The sequence below is a fragment of the Watersipora subatra genome, chromosome 2 (assembly GCF_963576615.1).
Source record: "Watersipora subatra chromosome 2, tzWatSuba1.1, whole genome shotgun sequence".
NCBI lineage: Eukaryota > Metazoa > Bryozoa > Gymnolaemata > Cheilostomatida > Watersiporidae > Watersipora > Watersipora subatra.
Genome location: NC_088709.1, coordinates 49605405 through 49627743, shown reverse-complemented (window position 1 = coordinate 49627743; position 22339 = coordinate 49605405). Strand labels below are relative to the sequence as shown.

General features: G+C 41.2%; 2 protein-coding genes across 2 annotated transcripts; both read right to left on the bottom strand.

The window, feature by feature from the left end:
- Positions 1-2404: 2404 nt before the first annotated feature.
- LOC137388289 (general transcription factor II-I repeat domain-containing protein 2A-like) lies at positions 2405-3250 on the bottom strand. Its single transcript, XM_068074779.1, has one exon. The coding sequence runs from the start codon at positions 3248-3250 to the stop codon at positions 2405-2407; it is 846 nt and encodes a 281-aa protein (XP_067930880.1).
- A 44-nt stretch (positions 3251-3294) lies between these two features.
- Positions 3295-4508, bottom strand: LOC137388287 (general transcription factor II-I repeat domain-containing protein 2A-like). Its single transcript, XM_068074778.1, has 2 exons — positions 4446-4508; positions 3295-3828 (listed from the first exon to the last, which is right to left on the bottom strand). Exons 1-2 carry the CDS (start codon positions 4506-4508, stop codon positions 3295-3297), a joined length of 597 nt encoding a protein of 198 aa, XP_067930879.1.
- Between the last annotated feature and the right edge of the window lie 17831 nt (positions 4509-22339).

The following is a 22339-nucleotide window of genomic DNA, read 5'->3' as shown; positions in this document are numbered from 1 at the left end:
TATTACATTGAACTACCGAATAGGCGATCTGTTCAACCTGCAGAGACTTCGGGCTAAAACTCTAACTTCGAAACAAAGTGTTCTTGAGCTCCAATATGCTGATGACAATGCTTTCGTGGCTCATACAGAAGAACATCTTCAAGAAGTCATGACAGCTTTTGAAAATGCTTACAGGGCTCTTGGACTCAAGCTGAATGCAAAGAAAACTCAAGTATTGTACCAGCCGAAACCTGGAAAAAGCATAGTCACTCCACGCATTGTTGCCGGAGGCAAACCACTTTGCCCTGTAGATGACTTTGTATACCTAGGTAGTAATCTCTCCTCCAAGGCCGACCTAGGGAAGGAGATAGAGAGAAGACTGCAGGGAGCTAGCATAGCATACAGCAAGCTGAGACAAAGAGTGTTTGAAAATCCAGTCTTGCAAGTCGACACCAAGCTAAAAGTGTACAAGGCAGTAATTGTCCCCACACTACTGTATGCCTCAGAAACGTGGGCTACTTACAGCACTGACGTTAAGGTTCTGGAGAACTATCACATGAGGAAAATGAGAGAATTACTAATGATCAAATGGTCTGACAAACGCACTAACAATAGTGTGTATCAACAAGCTAAGATGTCCAGCCTCGAAAGTATGATCGTTAAGAACAGACTTCGTTGGGCTGGACACTTGGTTAGAATGCCAAACTACAGACTACCAAAACAGATTCTGTATGCCGAACTAGAAAATGGGAAGAGGTCACAGGGGGGACAAAGAAAGCGCTATAAAGACTGTCTCAAAGATAACTTGAAGCGTTGTCACATCAGATGTGAAACCTGGGAATGGAATGCCACGAGAAGAACTGGATGGAGAACTCTAACTCATAAAGGGGTGAAGATACTTGAAAATGAAAAAATGCGTCACAGAGAAGAGCTCAAGGCAGCACGAAAAGTGCGGCTTAGCTCATCTGATACTTTGATGAATGATGACTACCAATGTCCACATTGCAATCGTCAATGCAGAGCAATGATCGGACTACGATGCCATCTTAAAACACACCAAACACATCAATAAAGCAAGCAGACATCTTACTCTAAAGAGAGGGATTGCAGAGAGAGAGAGAGACAATTGTCAATACAATATACATTAATTCTACCAAGCTTTCTTTTTCGTATACACACTTGAGTGTCAACAGTTGAACATTGACACAAGATGTATATCTTTGGAAGCCAAGATGTCTGCTAGAGTGTTGATACTAACGACTTCTATATTTCCTTGCCTGTTATTTCTGCATCTACATGTATGTCCCTGTAACTGAATTTATGAAGTGTCTCTCAGCAACCTGCTTTTGTATTCTATGAAAACATCCTGACATCCTATTTTTACTGATGCCAATAATATAAAAGGCAACACATTTTATAGCAGTCTGGTGCATACCGAGTTTCAAATATACCTATATCTATGCAAGAAAACGTGTGATTACTTAGTTAAGAAAACTAAGTGTTGAACTTACTGCTGTGTGCGAAAGTAAGTGTATATGTCAGTTGGCTGTGTTCCCTGACATACTTTGGTGTCAGAAGGTTTGGAAAGAAGCTAAAGTATGGCCGATGAGGAACGTCAGGACCAGGCTGCGAGCAATCGTCAGGAGAGGCGAAGATGGAAACCCCGCTGCGGAGGGTGGTGAAGTGCAGGCTGAGGGTCTGCGAATACTGGAGGACCAGATGGGAGCGCGTTTTGAGGACATGGCGGACAACATGGAGGCCACCAGGCACAGGATTGATGGTGTGGAGGACAGGTTGGCACAACTGTTACGTGCGGTTGGGAGAATGAAGAGGCGTTTAGGAACGCAGGAAAAAGGTGAAAGGACAGAGAGCGAGGTTTCTTTTGACGGTAAGTCAAATTTGAATACAATTAGTAATTCTAAAAGGGACTGGGTTAAATTTGGTCTTTCATATACAGGTAGACCGTCGGATGAAGATTTTGATTTCTTTTGTTTGAAATTTGAAACTTGTTATAACTTAAATGATGTACCAAAAGAGAGTTATACGATGCTTCTGGGAGTATATGTGAAAGATTTGGCTACCACATACCTGCATGAGATAATTAAAGAAATGAACACAGATGCCTCATACAGTATAGTACAGGGGTGCTCAACCTTTTCATAGTGAGGGCCAATATGAAAAATTATCTGTAGGCAGGGGGCCGAGATTACATCTACATAAGTTAGGTCAAAGTTGCTATACTCCTTGTTTGCACACAGAGTTCCGTGAACTGATTAATTAAGATTTACAGTGCTATTTACAGTAAACTTTATTTAGGTTAGTAAAATAAATTGTACAACTAAAGTAAATGAGATATACATGTACAGGTACATAAATTGAACATTTCATGGACAGTTACAAACACTAATACATGTAATTAGATATTTCAGTGTGATACTTGGCATTGCGTTTCTCTGACTATTCTATCAATGTCAGGCTGGGTAGCTGAGGAAGCCAGTCTTAGTTGCTGGGTCAAGTGTTCATCAGTGATAGTTGTCCTGTATTTATTTTTGGTATGCTTCATTCGGCTGAAGAACTGCTCGCATAGATAAGTCGAGCCAAACAAACTGCCCATGAGTAAAGCATGTTTGTATAGGCCTGAAAATCTTTGTTTTGGAAGAAAATCACGGTAAAATTCTACAAGTTCATGGCTGTTGTGATGCTGGCTCAGCCTTTTATCAGCTTGAATATCAATCAGTTCTATTTGTAGAGGAGCAGGTGCTTCTTCTGCGTCGACTGAGAATGGGTCTTCAAAGATGTTGATCTGCATGCAAGTGCCATCGAATTGAGCAAACCTTCTGCCAAGTTCAGCAGCAAGGCCAGTCAGGAGCTTTGCATATGGCTCTGCACTGACATGATTTTCAACACTTTGTTGTCGCTCCAGCAGGCTCTTAAAATGTGTGCAGTTTCCATTTTGAAGTTGACCGACCCACAGATTTAATTTACACCGGAAAGCTGTTATATGGCTCCACAGAGATGATACATGCTGCTGCATTCCTTGTAGTTTGCGGTTGAGATCCGCCATATGCTCAGTAATGTCTGCCAGGAAAGCAAGATCATTTATCCATGCCACATTTCTGAATTCTTCATGGTTACGTCCTTTGTCTCTCATGAAAGTATCGATGGGAACTAAAAGACTGAGAAACCGACGAAGTGTTTTTGCATTACTGAGCCATCTCACTTTACAATAATATGTCACGTCTTGAAATTCTGCTTCAATCTCCTTCAGCATCTCTTTGAACTGGCGGTGGCTCAAAGCTCGAGCCCTTATGTAGTTTACTGTGGATACAACTCCATGACATGTCCCATCTCAAGGTGCTGTGCTTCTAAATTTTCCTGGTGAATGATGCAGTGGTACATGATAGGAGAGACATTCCACACTCTGGACTTCAACAGCAAGCCAATTAAGCCTGTGTGTTCTCCAGTCATTGCCGGCGCACCATCAGTGCATATCCCTGATAACTTCTCAAGTGGTAGATTGAAATCTTTAAGTTCTTTGAGCAAGTTGTCGAATATGTCTTGACCAGTTGTGGTGCCGTGAAGGCTACTCATTGTGAGAAAATCCTCTGTGATGCTGAACTGATCATCAATACCTCTGACCATGATGGCAAGTTGTGCTATGTCTGAATTATCTGTACTCTCATCAAGCGCAATGCTAAAGTAGATAAAATTGCTTGCAACCTCTTTGAGTTTGCGCTCAATGTCCTTACTCAATGTTTCAATCCTTCTAATTACTGTGTGTCTTGATAAAGAGATGCTCTCCAGTGCTTTCTTGTCGGGGCAAAACTCTTCCACAAATGCTGTCAGTATCTACAATACAATAGTCAATAACAATACTTTCATGTGCTGTTGAATATGCTGATAAAATTTAAATAAAACATAAAATGCATGCAAATATAATACACATATAAATGGTACCCAAACAAGAACCGGTAATATTCAGCATATTGATGAAATAGAGATAAACTTACCTCTTTTTCGAATTCTCCATGTTGAAATGGCAGCTACCTCTGGCCAATTTTGTTAGCTATCACCAAACTAAACTTTGTAGCCTTTTCACTGATTTCAGTGTAGCGAGTGAACAAGCGCTGCTATGATGCGAGATTTTTTGACAGTGTTTCATACTTCTTTGCTCTCTCTCGGCCACTGTGCTGGTCATACTGTTGTGCATGGCGAGTAGTATAATGCCGTCGAATATTATATTCTTTGAGAACTGCTATAATTTGGTTGCAAATTACGCAGACAGCCTGATTTACAGTGGTATTTCACAAAATAGCTTAATTTCCAATCGTTATTAAATTCTCTGCCCTCTTTGTCTATCTTCCTTATACTTGCCATGCTTGTGTTTAAATGAATGAACCGATTTATAAACCAAAAGTTAGCGGGTCAGTTAGGAAAAATCCCTAAAAACTGGGGATTTTACCTACATGTGCAGTAATATCAGACAGGAAGAAAAAAGTGATGCAAGGGAAGGGATTTCCAAGAGTCATAGCATAGCTGTTAACATGGTCAGAAAGTGTGGTTACAATTGGCCTACATTTCTGCTAAGTTAGGGCCTGAACTTGGGCAGAAAATTCAGTATAAAAATTTTAAATTGGTAAAGTCTCTGGGGGACCGCATAAAATCAGGCTGAGGGCTGCATCCGGCCCCAGGGCCGCCTGTTGAGCGCCCCTGGTATAGTACATGCTATGATGAAGAGCATTTGACTGCTTTTCATGGGGTAGAGCAAGTAGCATTGGTAGTTTCTACCATTAAGCAACATGAAGAAACGTTTGACAGCATCTCATGGGGCATAGCAAGTAGCATTGGAAGTTTCTATTATTAAGCAACGTAGTGATGAGACAGTTAGAAAATTCTACAGAAGGTTCAGAAAATTGGTCAGTCAGGGAGAAGAAACTGAGCTGAGCCCTTTTATTTTGTTACACTTTTGGCAGGGGCTAAAGCCAAAGATTAGAGAAAATGTGATGGCTTTAGCAGGCAAGTCTCTGCCAGAGTTGTAACAGGCTGCAACAAGTGTAGAGGCCGGCTTGGCAGCTACTGCTGAGGAGCCTGCTATAGTTGCTGCCAGTGAAAACTCTGGGGAGAATCGGGTTCCACCAGAAGAAAACTGATTTTTCAGTCAAAGGGATCCACATGCAAAGCGACTTTGTTATAGGTGTGGATCGGATAAGCACTTGTCCTATAACTGTGAGGACAGTGGGCATAGTAATGGTGAGTGTAACACCAGGACTGGGAATTGTGGGCGCGGTGGTGGTGGCCGTGGAGGTTACCAACAACATCCAGTATGCTGGGGCTCAGGCTATTCCGAAGCAGCAAGGTGGTAGGAGTGATTTTAATGGTGACTTATCTCAGGCTAGAGACAGCCAGCAGAGACAGGCTTAATATATGCAGTCTATGCCGGCGTGTCCATGGATGCAGCCTACAACATGGATGCAGTGGTATGGTCAATTTCCAAACCCGCCACCGGCAGCTTCTTTTGCTTCGAGTAACACTAATGAATCAGCAAGCTTAACTATGCTGATTCTCGGATGTTGATTGTAGTAACACAAATATTCTTTATTACCATGAACCAAAACCTAATACACAAGCACAAATTCTAGAGCAGAAGAAAATAATACAAGTAGAAAAGCTAAGTAATATAAATGTCTTACGCCAACAGCTGTTATACGCTCTTAAGATTCGTTCTTACACGTCTGCAAGAGTCACTATCAAAGAGGATGAGCTATTGGAAATTGTTCTCTTTTATAGGTATTTCAATAGCCTGAGGAAGGGTATATAAATGTTCAGTGTTATATCTTTATATTGTAAGCGTCAGCCCATTATAGGGAACACTGTCTTTGGGTACGTCATCGGAAGAGCGCTGAACTTGTGGGTTGGATATCATAATGGTGTAACATTACTTCCGTTGGCACTGTACATACGTCAGGGAAATGTACTGGGTTGGGGTGACGGTAAGTTCAGTTATTTTCAGTGGTGCTTGCTGGTGGTTGGTAGATTTGATTGTTTCTACATTTCTTTGGTGGTTTTCGTTGAGGTAGTTAATATGATTGATTGTCTATGGTTCATAATCTTCTTTTGACATTTCTAATCGTCGAGTCGTTTGATGTTTCTTGAGGCCTTGCTGATTGTGGGTATCACATGCTTGTACTGCGATTTGGCTACATTCTTGTCGGTATCTTGCTTTTGCAGTATATCCATACAACATTTCTCCCATCGTTAAAGAACGATATGTCCTCATATCGGTGTCGGCGTTCCATGGTGAGGATGCTGCTGGCGTAAGGATAGTAAAAAAATAGAAATTATACAGTTAAAGTAGCGATAATTAAAACCCATATACCAAATTTAATAAAATCAAACACAACTAAAATAGCAGAGCCATGAGTTACATGTAAAATCCAAAACCATAACATTAAACATGAAATTTTTTTTGAAAAGTAGCAAGTATATATGAAAGTAGTCGAAGCGTATAGCCGTTGGTTTGCCATGTAGTTTAAGCAAGTGTCAAATGTTATTTTGGAGTTGTGCGTTATCGTTTGTATCGCATCTCCCTTAGTAAAGTAGACGGGTCCTCCCGTATGTCGGTATGCATGTGTAGTCATCGGGCGGGTTTGTGGTCATAGGCATGATGGTCACGGTGGAAAGCTAAATCTTGAAATAGAAACTTCATATAACATTACAGTAAAAAGCTGGCGTGCCTCTGGAAATTCTAAAATCACAAAAGCACAAGTTATAGTATGTATGGTTCAGCTGTGTGTAGGAGGTGTTTATCAATTTCCAATAGCTACCTACAAGAAGAAAGCAAGTAGTTCAGCATCTGTATTCATCACTACCCTGACTTATCCTTAAAAAAATTGGAAAGTCAAAATAGACATTGAAAATTTTAAAGTGAGTCTTTTTTTGTTTGGTTTTTTTTGTTTGTTATGTGCCGTATCTATTAACAAGAGAGTTTATCCTAAAATTCAAAAGTCAAGTTTTCATTACATGAAGTGAGGCACGCCACCCATTTTCTTACAGTGGCTATAATTAATTTCCATCTCAAGTTATGTGGATATGTTGTGGTTAATCAAATTAGATGTGAATCAGCCACTTATCCAAAATTGATAAAACCATACGGCACGTTGTACCTGTCAAGAGAATATAGTTTAATATGATGTAATTGATATATCATATTTGGTGGTAAGGAATGAGTGGTTAACTAAAGGTATCAGAGGCGGCAAGGTATAAATATCGTGGCGTAGATTTTAACAGCATTTTGAATCAATATGGCAAGCAGTAATTTTGTGGATGCGGTGATAATTGAATTGTTGGCATTCGTAAGGAGGTAGGTTGATTAAGGCAGCAAACGGTCAAGCGTCGCTTAAAACTGAATCTTACTATTCTAAAGGTACTTACCAGTCATGTGTGGATCGGTATTATGTGTGTGGCAGATTGAATCAGATAGTCGATGGCGAGTTTCATGAAGGACAACTAACTACGGTGGATGCCTCCACCCAAACAGAGGCCATTGTGGAGAGGCCGATCCGACCACTACAGGAGGTCGTTCCTCTGGCTGATTCGAGGCTGGTGAGGGTACCGCCCCTGCGGCTGGCACGGTGTCCAGTAGGACGGGGAGCTAGGCTTCTCCGTTACCTGGAAGAGCAGGCCAGGTAAGCGCTAATGTGGTGTGTGTCCTTTAGTTATCTTCTGTCCTGAATGAATAGCTCTGTACGTGTTCTGTGTTTTCATTCTTGGTCACCAGCTCTAAGAGTACTCCTGGCAGGGAAAGAGAGGCCCGATGAAATGGATTTGGTGTTCTCGACAGTGTGGGCCGGCGTGTCTGGCCGGGGTGAGAATGGGTTACCGGCAATGTAATCACGGGGGCCGGTTCTGTTCGAACTGTGGGATCTTTACTCAGCGGGATGTGTGGTGCGAATGCGCCAGTGGCGTATAGTCTCTCCTTCAGCCTCCATTCATTTTTCTTATTTTTCTTACCAACTCCCTTAAATAAAAAAATTCATTTGGACCTATCTGTATGTGTCTCATTCATTGTCTGTCAAAACAGTTATTAGTGATGTAGTCATTAGTTTTGCGGATTCTGTCAGGGTATTTCGTGATCTAAGCTGCAGTTTGTTCGATTAATCAACGCTTGATCGGTGGTAGGTCATGTCAGTTGATGTACAGTTGGTTAGTCATTGTCTGGAGGTCACGTAATGGCTTGCGCAATCTGTAGCCTTGAAGGGTGGGCGGTGCTATCAGTCGATTAGCGGGAAGAAAGTGGCCAATGAGAAGTCCTTCTTCATCATTTGTTAGATGTATTCTGTTGTCTTGCCGCAGACATGTCATTCGTTCTCAGTCAGTGGAAGTAAAATGTATCCTTTTTCTATCATTGTCCTTTTCATGCTTTCGGGCGTATGCCCTTTTCCCGTTACCAAAACGGTAAGTCGTTTCTTCCTTCCATAGAAATATCGTATAGAATGATTGGTTCCGGTATTAGTCGCTCTTCTCTAGATGATTAAAGTTTTTTCTCCTCTTTAGCCCTGCGACATAACACGTTGCACGTGTTTTTGGGCTGATTAGTGCGTGTGCTCCGCACATTAGTACTCTCCCAGCGGAGCCCACTAGTCTAGCTACCACTACACGATTCCAAACCCTGCGGCCGTTACCACCGGACTCTACGGAGATGGATGTCGGTTCCTCGACTACTTCTGGTGAGTTTTTTTTGTTCTTTGCTTAATCGTAATCCGTAAGTGTTCGGTTTCTGTCAATATTGTTTCCTTGCAGCCCTCGATATCCCAACGACAGGACCATCCTCGCAATTCATGTTGGGGGAAGCTATTACTTCTGATCTTCCAGAGGTCGTTGGTGAGTTGTTGGACGTGCTATCATCTGTCGTATTATGTATGAACGGAATTGTGTTTCGAAAGTAATTTTTTTTGTTTTCAGTGGTTGTCTCAAGCGTGTAGTAATTATTGTCTTTCTTTCAGATCCCAAGCTTGTGGCGCTTTTCGTCGTGGAGGTCGTTGTGGTAATTGTTGTTATTATAATCATTTGTTGTTGTAAGAGGAAATAAAGTCTGTTAAGTAATTATACCGTCCTTATTCTGTTAATCAAAGTCCTGGTGGAGTTAACTCTTGAAGGAGAATTCGTCTTAATTTTAAAATATTGTTCCGTTGTACGGTAAGAACTGTAACTGATACGTAATATTCAAAATCTTCTATCCGCTTTAGCTTTGGGCTTCTTCGAAGTCCGTAAGCTCTCGCAGTCTTTCTTTCTCGCTCATAGCCGGGTGATCGGGTTTGGTTGTTTTCCTGTTGTTTGCATAAATGGTGTCTCGCGTTCATATTCATCATTTGAATTCTGACTCGTATCCGGTAGTAATGGTTGATTTTCTGTTTCAGGTGCAGTTTCATCGTACTGATCTTGTCTGTCAGGATTCATTATTACTTCTGGAAGCGTACTTTTGCATCTGCTGGTAATTCCATGTCTTCTTTCGTCGTAATATTTCCTGGCGAGTGTGAATTAAACTTTGTTGCCTTTGTAAGGGGTAGTCTCATCCTGCATCTCGGTTCTATCCCGTCCATTTTCTTCTTGTTCACTATCTGTTCCCTCTGGTGAGTCTAATTCGAGTGTGATGTCTGTATGTTTTCCTCTAATCAGTGGTCCAAGGTGTGGTTTAAGCATGTTGAGGTGTACAGTAATGGCTGGTTGGTCTGGGCGATCGAATGGTTGAATAGTTGCATTAGTATCTGTTCTGCTTTTAATCATGTAAGCGTCTTTGCATCTCTTGAGCAATTTTGACGTCTTTTTCTTGTAACCTCTCTTATCATAGTAGAGAATGTAGTCTCCTACTTGCAGTGAACTGGGTGTAGCTTTCTGGTCGTAATAACTCTTCTGTCTGGCTTTATCGTTCTCCATTAATTCTCTTGCTTTTTCTCAAACTGCTGTCATTCTCTCATGTAGTTTTGACTTGTATGTGCCGACATCTGCTTCAATCGGTTCTGGCGATGGTTTGGTCAAGTCGTAGGGTAGTCTCATTTCTTGACACATCAATAGTGAGCTTGGAGAAGCTTGTGGGAATGTGTGCTTTGATGAGTTGTGTGCAAGTTGGCAGAATGGTATGTATCTAAGCCAATCTTTGTGACTGTTCTGGTTTACGAAGTGTGAGAGCATGTTCGCTATTGATTTGTTGTAGCTCTCAACCTGTCCGTTTGTCTGTGATCTGTAGGGGCTGGTAAATCTGTGTTTTACTCCTAGTAGCCTGTTAGTTTCTGCAATCACTTCGCTCATGAAGTTTTTTGCACGATCGCTCAGTAGAATTTTTGAAGCTCCGTATCGACATAATATCTGTTCTACGTACGCTTTAGCAACGGTTGTAGCAAGTTGATTTTTGGTGGGTGTTATTTCTGTCCATTTAGTGAAGTGATCTGTGAACACAAGTATATGCTTCATTCCACATGTGCTTTCGGTTAGTGGTCCTTGAAAGTCAACTGACAGGACTTCGAATGGCGCTTTTGCCATTTGGGTGCCAATTGGTACTCGTGTAGGTGTATGTGGGCTTTTTCTCTGTTGACAGGAAATGCACTGTCGGATGTAATCCTCCACTTCTCGAGACATGGCTGGATTTCCATATGAAAAAACTGTGACCTTTGTCTTGTCCTTGACATACTTTCAGCCATTGTGAAGTATGACACATGTCTGTATGCTTGTAGAAATTTTCTATTGTTTGATGACTCTGTGAGTTAGCCACTTGGTAAGTAATTGTGACAATCAATTTAAATCCTGCGCTATTTTGCGTTTTGACTGATTGACTTTATAGCTAAAGGTTAATCTGAAATTTCAACTTAAATTTTGTACTTGGTAATTTTTGTGAAACATGTGTCTGTATGAACATTATGAATACCTGAAACTTCTTCAGGTATTCATAATGCCGCAGAATAACAAAAGGACTAGCAGAGAGGTGGTGTCACATGATGTCATGCTGAAGGCTGTGACAGCTGTGAAGAAGGATCATCAATCTGTGCGTCAGGCAGCAGGCCTGTATAATGTCCCTCAAAACACTCTCAGCAGGTATCTGAAAAAACATTCAGCGGACGAAGATGCTTCCCTCGAACCAAACTACCGCAACCGCCAAGTTTTTACTACAGAGCAGGAGACCGAGTTAGCTGCCTATCTCTGTGACTGTTCCAAACGATTCTATGGTTCAACTACAGTGGAAGCTCAGCAGTATGCATATGATTTAGCTAAAGCGAACAACATTAGTATGCCTAGTCAGTGGGTAACCCTTGAGTCAGCAGGCAAATCATGGCCTTAGGGTTTCATGAAAAGAAATTCTCAAATCTCCATTAGAGTCCCAGAAGCCGCAAGCATCACGAGGGCCACATCGTTCAACCAGCCGAATATCGCTTATTTTTTTGACGAGCTTGAGTGTGCCTTGAAGGCAATTGGAGTGACCGGGGACAAATTTTATAACCTGGATGAAACAGGTTTTAACACTGTTAGTCGTCTGCCAAAGGTTATCTCTCCACGAGGCCACAAACAAGTTGGCCAGATAGTGAGCATGGATCGAGGAGTGCTAGTTACTTGTGCTGCAATAATCTCAGCTACAGGTGTGGCTCTTCCGCCGGTGATAATAATGCCAAAGAAAAAAAAAAACAACCCATCTTTCAGGTAGGATGCCGAATAGAAAACACTCTGGTCCTCACAAACCCTAGCACTGGTCCGGCATGGATGTGTAGAAAGTTATTCGCGAAAACCATAGACCACATAGTGCAGCGTACTCAATCATCAACTGAAAGACCTATTATCTTAATCATGGACAATCACGAAAGTCATGTGGCATATGAAGGACCGAAGAAAGCCAAGGAGTGTGGCATACACATCGTAACTCTTCCGGCCCACACGAGCAACAAAACCCAGCCCCTGGACAGGACTGTCTTCGGTCCTATGACTGTCCTCCTATGACTATGAATTTTTCAAATTCATGGATGCTGCAGAGTCCAGGAAAGCCTATTACCATTTACCTAATGCCTGAGCTCATAACTAAAAGTTATCGGAGAGCCTGCACTCCAGAAAATATCATATCTGGATTTCAATCGGCAGGAATATGGCCATATGACAGAAACATATTCACAGATGATTGGTATTTACCAGCAACTGTTTCAGAAAGGCCGATGGTCAACACTGGGCACACAACCACCACTGAGTCAACGTACACCGCTGAGCTGACGACCACTGCCGAGCCGACAACCACCACCGAGCCAGTTACAGATGAGCTTATCGCTTCCACCTTTCGTCAGTCAGCGGCAGACAATCTTTCAACTTCTGGCAACCCGCCAACGACAGCTTTCACAGTCAATCCATTTGAATGTGGACCATTTCCAACATCAGCCAGGGCTCAATCAAATTCAAGTGTGACGACACGACGAAAGAAAGCGGTAACAAGATATCTAACACGAACACCTGAAATTGAAAGAAAACCTCAGCCTAAACGAGCCAAAAAATCGACAGTTTGCCGACGATTAGCAGCGGTAGAGTCAAGTGATTCAGATGTGGTGGTACCACTGGACAGCAATTCCTCTGAGACACTGAGTGATGCTAATGAGCCAAGTTGCATTGAGTCAGGAGATGTGCAAGTGGCGGTTGGAGACTTTTGCCTGGTGGAGTTTACGACGAAGAGGACTAAGGTGTTGTACGTTGGAAAAGTTCTAGCTAAAGACAGACGAAACAACTCTATCTGTAGATTTCTGATGAAAGTCTGGTGATGTTTGGGTGAGTCCACCACAGCCTGACATTTCCACTGTCGATTGTAACCAAGTTGTGATGGCTCTCCCACACCCCATCCAGAGCGGAGGCACCGCTCGTCTGCAAAACACCCTGAATTTTGGGATCGAACTCGCATCAAATGTCAAATGAACTAACTCAGTACCACACTATTAGCTTGTTTTCGGGGTTTTTCATGATTTGCGGAACTTAAATTTATTCCTTTTGTTGTTTCTGATAGATGTTGGTAATAAAAGTTTAATAAAATCTCACAATACTGTGTTTTAATTGATATTTCTTTCTTGGCCCATGTATCCTTCACCCCGGCGCAAGTATCCCCAGCTGAAGGATACATGGGCCGACATCATATAACTCTAATTACCGCTGCCGTGTTAAGGTGTTGGTAATTTCATGAGCATATTATGTTAGAGCAGGTCTATACATTGTTTCTATATGGGTTGGAAGTAACTGAGAGCAATAATTTGGATGTGGCATAGAAAACAAAAAAACGGCACTTTTATTGGCCCATGTATCCCAGCTCTCCCCTATTTATAATTTTATAAAATGGCTGACAGCTAGCTGTGTTCAGCTGACTTGGTTACTGCTTGACAGGACGGTGAGAGATAAGTAATGCAGCTATTTGCTAGCAGTGTGTGTGTGTGTGTGTGTGATTCATATTTATTAGTTATACTTATTGCAAGACGAAGGAAACAAAAACTTTCGTGGCGCAAACAGCGTTAGCAACCGAGTAATGAGCGAGTAGTAGATAATAATAGGCTGAATCACCAAAATGGTTAGACAATCAAATCATAGATGTTGATACTGATCAATGGCAATCAAAGAAAATCTATAGTAATTGTGAGTGTAAAATTGAATCTATCTTTTTCAATCTGTTTTAGCAACTCAAGCTTTTGTTTTTGGAATCAGTGGAGATTACCTAGGCTTACGTAGTAACTCGCTATAATTTATCTCAAATAACATCAAATGTAAAATATTTAAATTGCCTAAACAGTCTTTTCTTTGAAACTGACAAAATCATCTTTACAATACTTGTCATTTCGTAATCCACATCATTCGCTTTGTCAAACTCTTTTTTCAAACCAACCAACTGCCTCTCATATAGTATGATTATATTTTAACTTCAGAGTACACTGCCTGTCATGTCAAAGGAAAAGAAGGTGCATGCTGGAACATACTGTGTAGTCTCTGGATGCTACAATGCCTCAAAAAAAGACCCAAACCTCAAGTTTCACAGATTTTCAAGAACCAAGAGCGTTGTAAACAATGGATAATATCTATAGGAAGGAAAGACAATCACTCTAACAACCTATTCAAACCAAACCACAATCACAGAGTATGTAATACACACTTTGTTGATGGTAAAAAATCAGAGGCTCATCCAATACCAACAATATTTCCTCTGAAAAAAAGCCAACAAAAACCAGAGCACCAAACAAATTAAGTCAAGTAACGGGGGCAGCAAAAATTGCAGAAGAAAAAGCCAAATTCAGTGCACCTGAACCAATATCCTTTGAGGAAGTCACTACTAATGAACCAGTTAGGTCAACAACCAAAATAGATTGCGAGACATCCTATAAACCTGGACCAGATCACACTTACAGCAAGCCTCTCACCAGAAAACCTGTGTGGTCTCCCGTTACACCTAAACTCCATCAAGTCCAAACTGCTAGTTCAACAGCTAACCAACTGTTCCTTACAATAAAAGAATTGTCTAAGACTAGGGATCAACTCAGAGACTCGACCAGAACCAAGTTGGACTTCCATATTATTAAGTCTGACTCTGAGCTAGTCAAACTCTATACTGGAATAACTTCTCATTCCAAGTTCAAAGACCTTGTTTGAGTTCCTGCGTCCAGACATTGAAAGCCCTCCGCCTCGACAAACACCATACGCTAACAGGGCCACACTTCAGTTTCAGCGGATATCACCGGAGAACTGTTTGCTGCTCACTCTAGTGAAGTTGAAGCTCAACATATTTCAGGATGATATTGCCTCTAGGTGAGGGGACATTGCTATTTCTGAGAGAATTGCGGTTTTCAGTGAGTAGGGTAAAATTAAAACAGCTTTGTCAAATGGTAAGTTTTACTTGTGTCTAGAAATATTTGTTAACAACCCAATATACATGCCTCTTATATAATAGGTTTGGTATTGACCAATCATATGTCAGCACCATCATCACAATGTTTACAGACCTGATGTACAGAGGCTTGCGTGAGGTGCCTATTTGGCAAACCCAGAAGGATGTCGGAGAGAGCATACCTGAAGCTTTCAAAACCGACTATTCTCGTACTAGGGTGACAATCGAGTGTACAGAGCTGTTCATCCAAAGGCCCACCTCAACCACAGTGCAGCAACTGACATACTCTAGATACAACTCACATAACCCAGCTAAAGCATTGATTGGAATAAAACCCAATAGATTCATTTCATTTCTTCCTGATATGCCCTTCCTGATGGCCGCCTTTCAGACAAAGAAGTTGTGATCAGAAGTGGTCTGATATATTTACTTGATGGTGATGGCATGGTCATGGCTGATAGGGGTTTTCTAATAGATGAATTACTGAAAGAAAACCAAGTATTGAACATACCCCCATTCCTCAAATCTTGTCCACAATTTGATAAAGAAGAGGTGGATGACACCAGGAGCATTGCCAGTATCAGAATCCATGTTGAACGTGTTATAAGTCGTGTCAGACGGTGCTCTATTCTAAATGCTGTTCATTCAAACAACTCCCTAGTACAGTTGAACAAGATATGGGTTATACATTGTTATTTAACAAACCTTGCCTATCCTGAATTTGATTGACTTTGTTACCTCTTGCCATTACCCAGACTCCTACTAGTATGTGGTAATTTTCAGGCTGGGTGGGGGGGGGAACGTTACCCAAATCAACACTTTACTGATATCCATTAAGAATTTGTGTTCTAATAAAACTTGATATATCATGGTTTTAAGGAATGAATGAAAAGGTCATGATTTGTAGTGTTTTTGTGTAAACTATATTTTGTATATTAAAGGTGATGAGAATGCAATTATTTCATTTGTCAACACATGAGTACTTTGCTGAAAAAATGAAGAACTTTAAAAATCAGTTTATAGTAGCAAAGGTGGGCGACTATTTCATTACGCTGAAACTGAGGAAAAATGGAACAATCTAACAAAAAGGTCCCACTATAGGAGACATTGTACTAGTAAAGGAAATACATGTAGGATGCTGTAAGAAATGATTAGAAACTAGCCAATGTTATTCAGTGTTCAAAGATGGTTCAGTTAGATCTTCTACGTTGCCGATTGCAAATTCTAACTAAAGTAAAGGCCAAGCAAAATGCAGCAACTAAGTAAACCAATGACAAAGATTGTGGTTCTAGTTGAGAATAAACTGTCAATACTATTAGTGAAAAATAGTAAAATTATTAACTTTTGGGTGGGAATGTAGTAAATCTGATTTATTGGCTATATTACAGCTAAATTTTAATGAGAAAGAGACAAAGAATTGATAGGTCGAAAGGGGCTCGATTGAAAATGGCCAAGGTCATCAAGCTCAGCACTGTCCTTTATGGCGGAAAGGCGCGCTTGAAGTTGAACAAATCAGTGCAGAGTGGGCTCGTGTCAGACTATAAAATCATGTCTGACCGTATATTGCATAGGATGTATATATGCACATGAGGCTTACATTCCTCTCAGCACCGAGCCTATTTGGAAAGACATCTTTCAGAGAGAGCCGGTGCCATACAATAAGCAGTCAGCAAGATCTATTATGAGCTACTGAAACTCATCTATATGGATAAGATTGCGAGTGTCTTCTTGAAAAAAGGATAAGAGATCTCTAAATGCGGATGGTTACAACTGTAATTATTTGAAGCAGGTGAAGAAGGAGCTTTTGCTTTCAACCTCTAACCTGTGGTTATTGAGTGGGCAGGTTCCATCTAGTTCGTGTAAAGGCATAACTACACTAATACCTAAAGTCATCAGCACGACTGATCCAGCACAATTTAAGCTGATCACAGTAACGTCAGTGATTGACCCCCTCTTTCACTGTGTACTTGGTGGCTGAGGCTTTGTCTTTTACTGAATGACAGAAGGGTTTTCGGAAGAATGATGGGTTCTACTTTAACTCTAAACTGTAACAGGATGCAATCTCTAAAGCAAGATCCAAGTACCAAAACCTGCGGACCGCCTTTGTAGACATCAGCAAACCCAACAATTCTTTGTGGGTTGCCTGTGTATGCATAGAAGTGCCTAAACACTTACATGTAGTTCAGTATTAATGCTACTATAGCTCTTGCTGGACCTTTTCAGAAAGAAGAGTGGTGATATATAATGGCGTGTAGAGGCATTGAGCGACGGGATCCGCTGTCCGTCCACCTGTTTAACACAGTGATCACGATGTGCACAGCTCAGCTGGATGATAAGATAAATTTCCAATTAGGTCGTAGCAGTTAGGCCAAGGTGATTTTGTAGCCTACACTAATGACATAGTACTCTTTAGCCATACTGACTCTGGGTTGAAGAGCAAGTGCCCATCCTTAACGACGAGTAGGGGGAAAAAGAGCTCCTTCATATAAAGTGAATCATGATTCACCTTATATAAAAAAACTCTCAGAGTAAAATATGTTTTGCAAAGAATTAAATAAGGAAAGAATGTTAAGAATGTAAGTGTTATTCAAATATCTATAAACTATGAAATCATTAAGAAATTAATGCTCTTAGTAGGAAAATCTCATATATTCTAAGCAACATAAAAAATGATATTTTTTGTCTGACACATAAAAAAGGGTGATGAAGTTCAACCAACAAAAAACAATGTCAAAAAATGATGAGTATGTTTTATGCTTTCGAGTTGAAGGGATCAACTTATGTTAAAACTGCACACAAGTCAGCTTGTCAGACAATTTTACACATTTTAATAAAGAAAGAATAATTTCACTACATAAGCCACCCCAGAGTATTAATCCTACTGGGCAGACAGTTGAAGAGTTATCCTGTCAACTAATCAAGTAAATGTAATAAACTGAATCAAATATTACTCAATTCTATGTTCAAAACTTTACATACACTATTCTATTAGAGAATCTATACATAATATTATGTGCACAAGACGTTGACAACATGACATTATGTACAACATCAACCACACAAATTGTTACTGAATAAGAAATTTACATACAGTTGATATCCGAATATGACATGCATATACAGCAGTACACAATATTAAGTGCTCAAAATTTTGAAAAGCGGCAGGAAATGTGATTGTCAAACATACAACTATCTCGAGTGTGACATTAGTGAATTCTTATGTTAAAAAAGAAACACCTCTCATCTGTTTGTTTCAGATTCACAGATAATGATGAAAATGATGGGAAAGGTGCACCAAAAGACCTAGGCCAAAGTTCATCTGAACGCTCTGAAGGTGAAAAGCATATCCCAAAAGGTAAGTATAATGAGTCTGAATATTAAAAGCTGGAATCTACACTTGCAGACTGCAAACATATACGCCAAAGGTTTCAATTTTAATGCTGACAAAAAAGGAGATGTGTTAGAGAAAATTTGCAAATGTGTTGAGCGAATGCTCAGCAAAAACAAAACTCATAAAAACAATAATTTTATGGAAAAAATGAATCAGTTTGCATGAATGTCTTTTCCAATTCCATTCAAAACAACAAACAAGAATACCTAGCTGTTCTTGAAAAAGACGTTCAGCAACTCATTTCAACTCGATGAGTTTAATTCACAGACGGGTTACTTTGAAGCTGTGTTACAGACAGGCAATATTCTTAAAAGGTACAAGAGTACAAGGTACAAGGTATGAGTAGTGTTGTAAAATTGGGTTGGTGGGCCCCAGGCTATACTAATGTCTGAGGTCACAGCAGTTGTAGGTAGTTATGAGAAGTCAAACGAAAAGTCAGTGACGTAGTAGAAAGAGGAGTATAAATGCTAATGGAGGAGAAGATCAGGCCTTTCTTTGCTCCAACTCATGTAAGTACGTTTATTTATACAAGTAGAAGGTCCAAATCTTTGGGGAAAATTGAAAAAGTTACATGCTGTACACGAAGGGTAATTTCATGAGCTAAACAAGCCAAACATCAGATTTACCTAATAAATGAGTAGTGTACAGATATAAAGGATATGTTAGGCGCATTACCGGATGTCTTCAAATAGGAATGATTAAAATCCAACCCGTGTCACAAACTTTCGTGATGCAAAATATAACTTTATAGTGTTCTACCGCCGACGGACACCCACTTTTGGCTAAGGTATAAACTAAACAAGAGAGCATTGCACTGACAAATTCTGAGCAAACTACTAAATCGGTTGTGGACAGAAGGACCAATTTGGGTTGAAAGTGCAAGATACCGGGACTAATGGTAGCAAACTCAAAAACATTCCGATTCATTTGATGAATGTAACACATAAACATGTCAACTCGGGTCAGGTGCTAGGAGATGTTTAGCAATAGAAGTCAAGTCAAGCAACTTCGAATCTTAGATGGAAAATCTTTCAAAGCACTTAGTAAACCATATGAAAATGGAGGCAACATCTGAACCCCCTCAGCAAAAGAACTTCTCTTAACGCTCTTGATTGAGCATCAAAATGTGTTCAGTGATGGGAAGTTCGATGTGGCCCAAACCAGTGTTGCTTCACATGAGATTCTTTTCAACTGAATGATTGGTTGCATTGCACAACTGAAAAACCTCATTCATCATTGATATTTACCAATATCAACGATTTACTTAATACACACTATACACGTCTATGGCCATAAAAATTCACATATTTATCTTCATGTTTATATTTATATTGAAAGCATCTAAATGTATATGAAGATTCGTAAAGAACAATCGGCAAGTCTCGAAAATGCTGCTAAATGTAAAACACTGTTTGGTGTTTTGCAGAAAATTATACTTCATGATACAAACTGGATGCAACCTATAGCAAGACATTCAATCTACAGTTTTTTATTGATAAAACAAAAAAATGCCTCGAGGTAGATTTCTTGTCATCTACGATTCAATGATGCATGCTGGTGAAACAAACTCATTAGGAAAATCCAAAACCGAACCGTTTTTGAACACCAGTTTCAAACTTCCAGAAAGCTTTCTACCCGTTTGAAAACATGTCTCTTGATGAAATGGTGGAAGGGTTGATGGAAACATAAACAATACAATGATAGCAAACCAAAAAAATACCATATCAAAACTTTTGGATTGTGACTTGACCACAAGCACAACATACTAACATACTTTGGCAAAGACCAGTTACACAACAAACCTCAACGAAAATGTTGGACAAGCAGAAAAAGTATTTGATTATCTACTTCAAGGTCTTTCATAAGGTCACCATTTGTTTGCAGAGAGGTACTGCACCTCTTACAGTCTAATACAATACCTTATCAAACGAAAATACAACTTTCCTACACAAGTAAAATCTCTCAAATTAGCTCATCGCCAGTAAAAGGCATATAGAAATGGTAATATACATGTTAAGGCTTGGCGGAATAAAAAGCCAAAAAAAAACCTGTAGTAATTGTGTTCACTAAAGCTACTGTTGGGGACACTCTAGTGCACCGTAAAGGCGGAGAGGTGTCTATACCTACAGTAATACATGATTACAACCTGTCAATGAACGGCTGTGACAAAATTAATCAAATGGCCAACTAACATGGCAACCACCACCAAAGAAAAACTAGAAATAGGTGGAAATTTTTCTTACTAGCTTTTAAAAACTGCATAAGTCAGTGCTTTCATTCTATACAAACTTTCAAAGAACCTCCCAACTCTCCGTTTCAAGGATTGCAAGCGTGCTGCAGCTTCTTCAAAAGGCAGCAGAGCTAAATGAACCAACAAATGTTTGCCATGCCCCTGGTCGGCCTAGTTCTACACCAATTGAGAAGTTGGAAAACAAAAAGCGCCTAATTGATTTTTCTGACGTTGCAAGGGTGTGTAAAGTATGTAGCACACCTACTGATCGCCAACACACTACATTCATGTGTACAGGCTGCTCACACACCCCGCACTTGCACCCTCAGTGCTGCTTTCGAATATATCACACCCGAATGAATTACAAGTAGGAAGTGTGAGTTAGTAGTCACATGGTGCTTGAGGGTAGCTTGGAAGAGTTCGTGGGCATGCACCACCGAACGAGCGGAATCGGCCATGTTGCATTTTGCAGGAGCGCTTGTTTGCGTAGCTCGTGACTTTTGTGCTCTTCGTGGTGTCACAGCTCGAATATCTTTCACGTCTGTTTGGGTCTAGTTGATTTGTGAGTAAATTACATCTTGGAGTAGTCTGGCACTACGATGTTTTTTGGGAAAACGTGCAGGTGAGGTGGGAGTGACATAAGGGGAGGTTTGGAGTGTCACCGCTGGCGGTCTGGTACTGCATATTTTTGCTTACAAGCTATTTCGGCTTATATATTTGTTTTGCTTTGTTGTTAGGTGGTGCTAATCATCTGAGCTAAGGTAAGCTCGAGCGGGCCATGAGTGAGCCTGGGAGCAGCCAAAAGGCTGAGCCATCTATCGATGGCGGAGGGGGTCAGCCATCCAAAGGCGCTGCGAGCGCTGGAACTGTGCCTTTGGTACTGGATGCCGCATTTCTAGCGAATCTGGTTAACCAGGCACGAGGGCCGATAGTAGAAAGGCTGAACCGACAAATGCAGTCATTTGTCGGTGATGGTGCGGTTGAGGTAACCACATGGATTTCACAGTACGAGCAGCTGTGTGAGCTGGAGCACATTGCTCGGTGCATGCTGATTGCGTACATGCTTTCTGGTACTGCTGCCAGAGTGCATGGACGCATGAGGGTGGGCGAGTCATCTCAGTGGGATGTCTTGAAGGCAGTGCTGACTGCCGAGTACGCCATGCCTCGACAAGAGGCATGGCGTCGTTCTGTTAGCTGTCGGCTCGAGGCCGGAGAGACAGTTGACCTGTACTTGACCGCCTCAGCAGTAGACTGGGGGTGGCGCTCGAGGACATGGTCTTCAAAATCAAGTTCTACGAAGGGCTGCCGGAATCAGTCTACGAGTGGGCAGTAACACATGATCAAGCATATACTGCTGGCTTTGGTTCAGTGCTGAACCGAGTGAGGGAGAATTGGTTTCCTGGAGAGCTGTTGAGGGTCGCCCTTCAACAATTAGCTCAGTTGCCAGTTTTGGTAACCGGCCAGTGACTGCTTCTGGCAAGCAGTTGGGGGCTGCTTACAGCAAGTAGCCCGAAAGAACCCTGCGGCTTCTAGCAAGCAGCTGGAAAGCAAAAAGGGTTGCTTTCGATGTAGGGGTGCGCACAGAGTGAAGGACTGCCCACGAGTTGAGCGGCCTTCGTCTGGTACGGGGACGGCAAAGACCTCCGCTAGTAAGATGGTCAGATGTTTCCAGTGCAGTCACACGGATCACTTTGTACGGGACTGTCCTGTACGGCCACCGCCTGGGTCGGTGGCAGGGCTCACTGAAGATGAGCAGGGTTTTCATCAGGAGGATGCAACTCGGGGTGCTGCATCCTCCCATATGGATACCGTGTAAGCCAGGGGGTCTCATAACATCATAGGAACCGGGGTGGCACTGGCGTGA

Coding starts and splice junctions, on each gene's coding strand:
- LOC137388289 (XM_068074779.1), bottom strand. CDS start 3,250: ATGCTGAAGGAGATTGAAGCAGAATTTCAAGACGTGACATATTATTGT.
- LOC137388287 (XM_068074778.1), bottom strand. CDS start 4,508: ATGACTCTTGGAAATCCCTTCCCTTGCATCACTTTTTTCTTCCTGTCT. Junction 3,829..4,445: donor TGTCTGATATTACTGCACAT/GTAGGTAAAATC, acceptor ATTGTATTGTAG/ATACTGACAGCATTTGTGGA.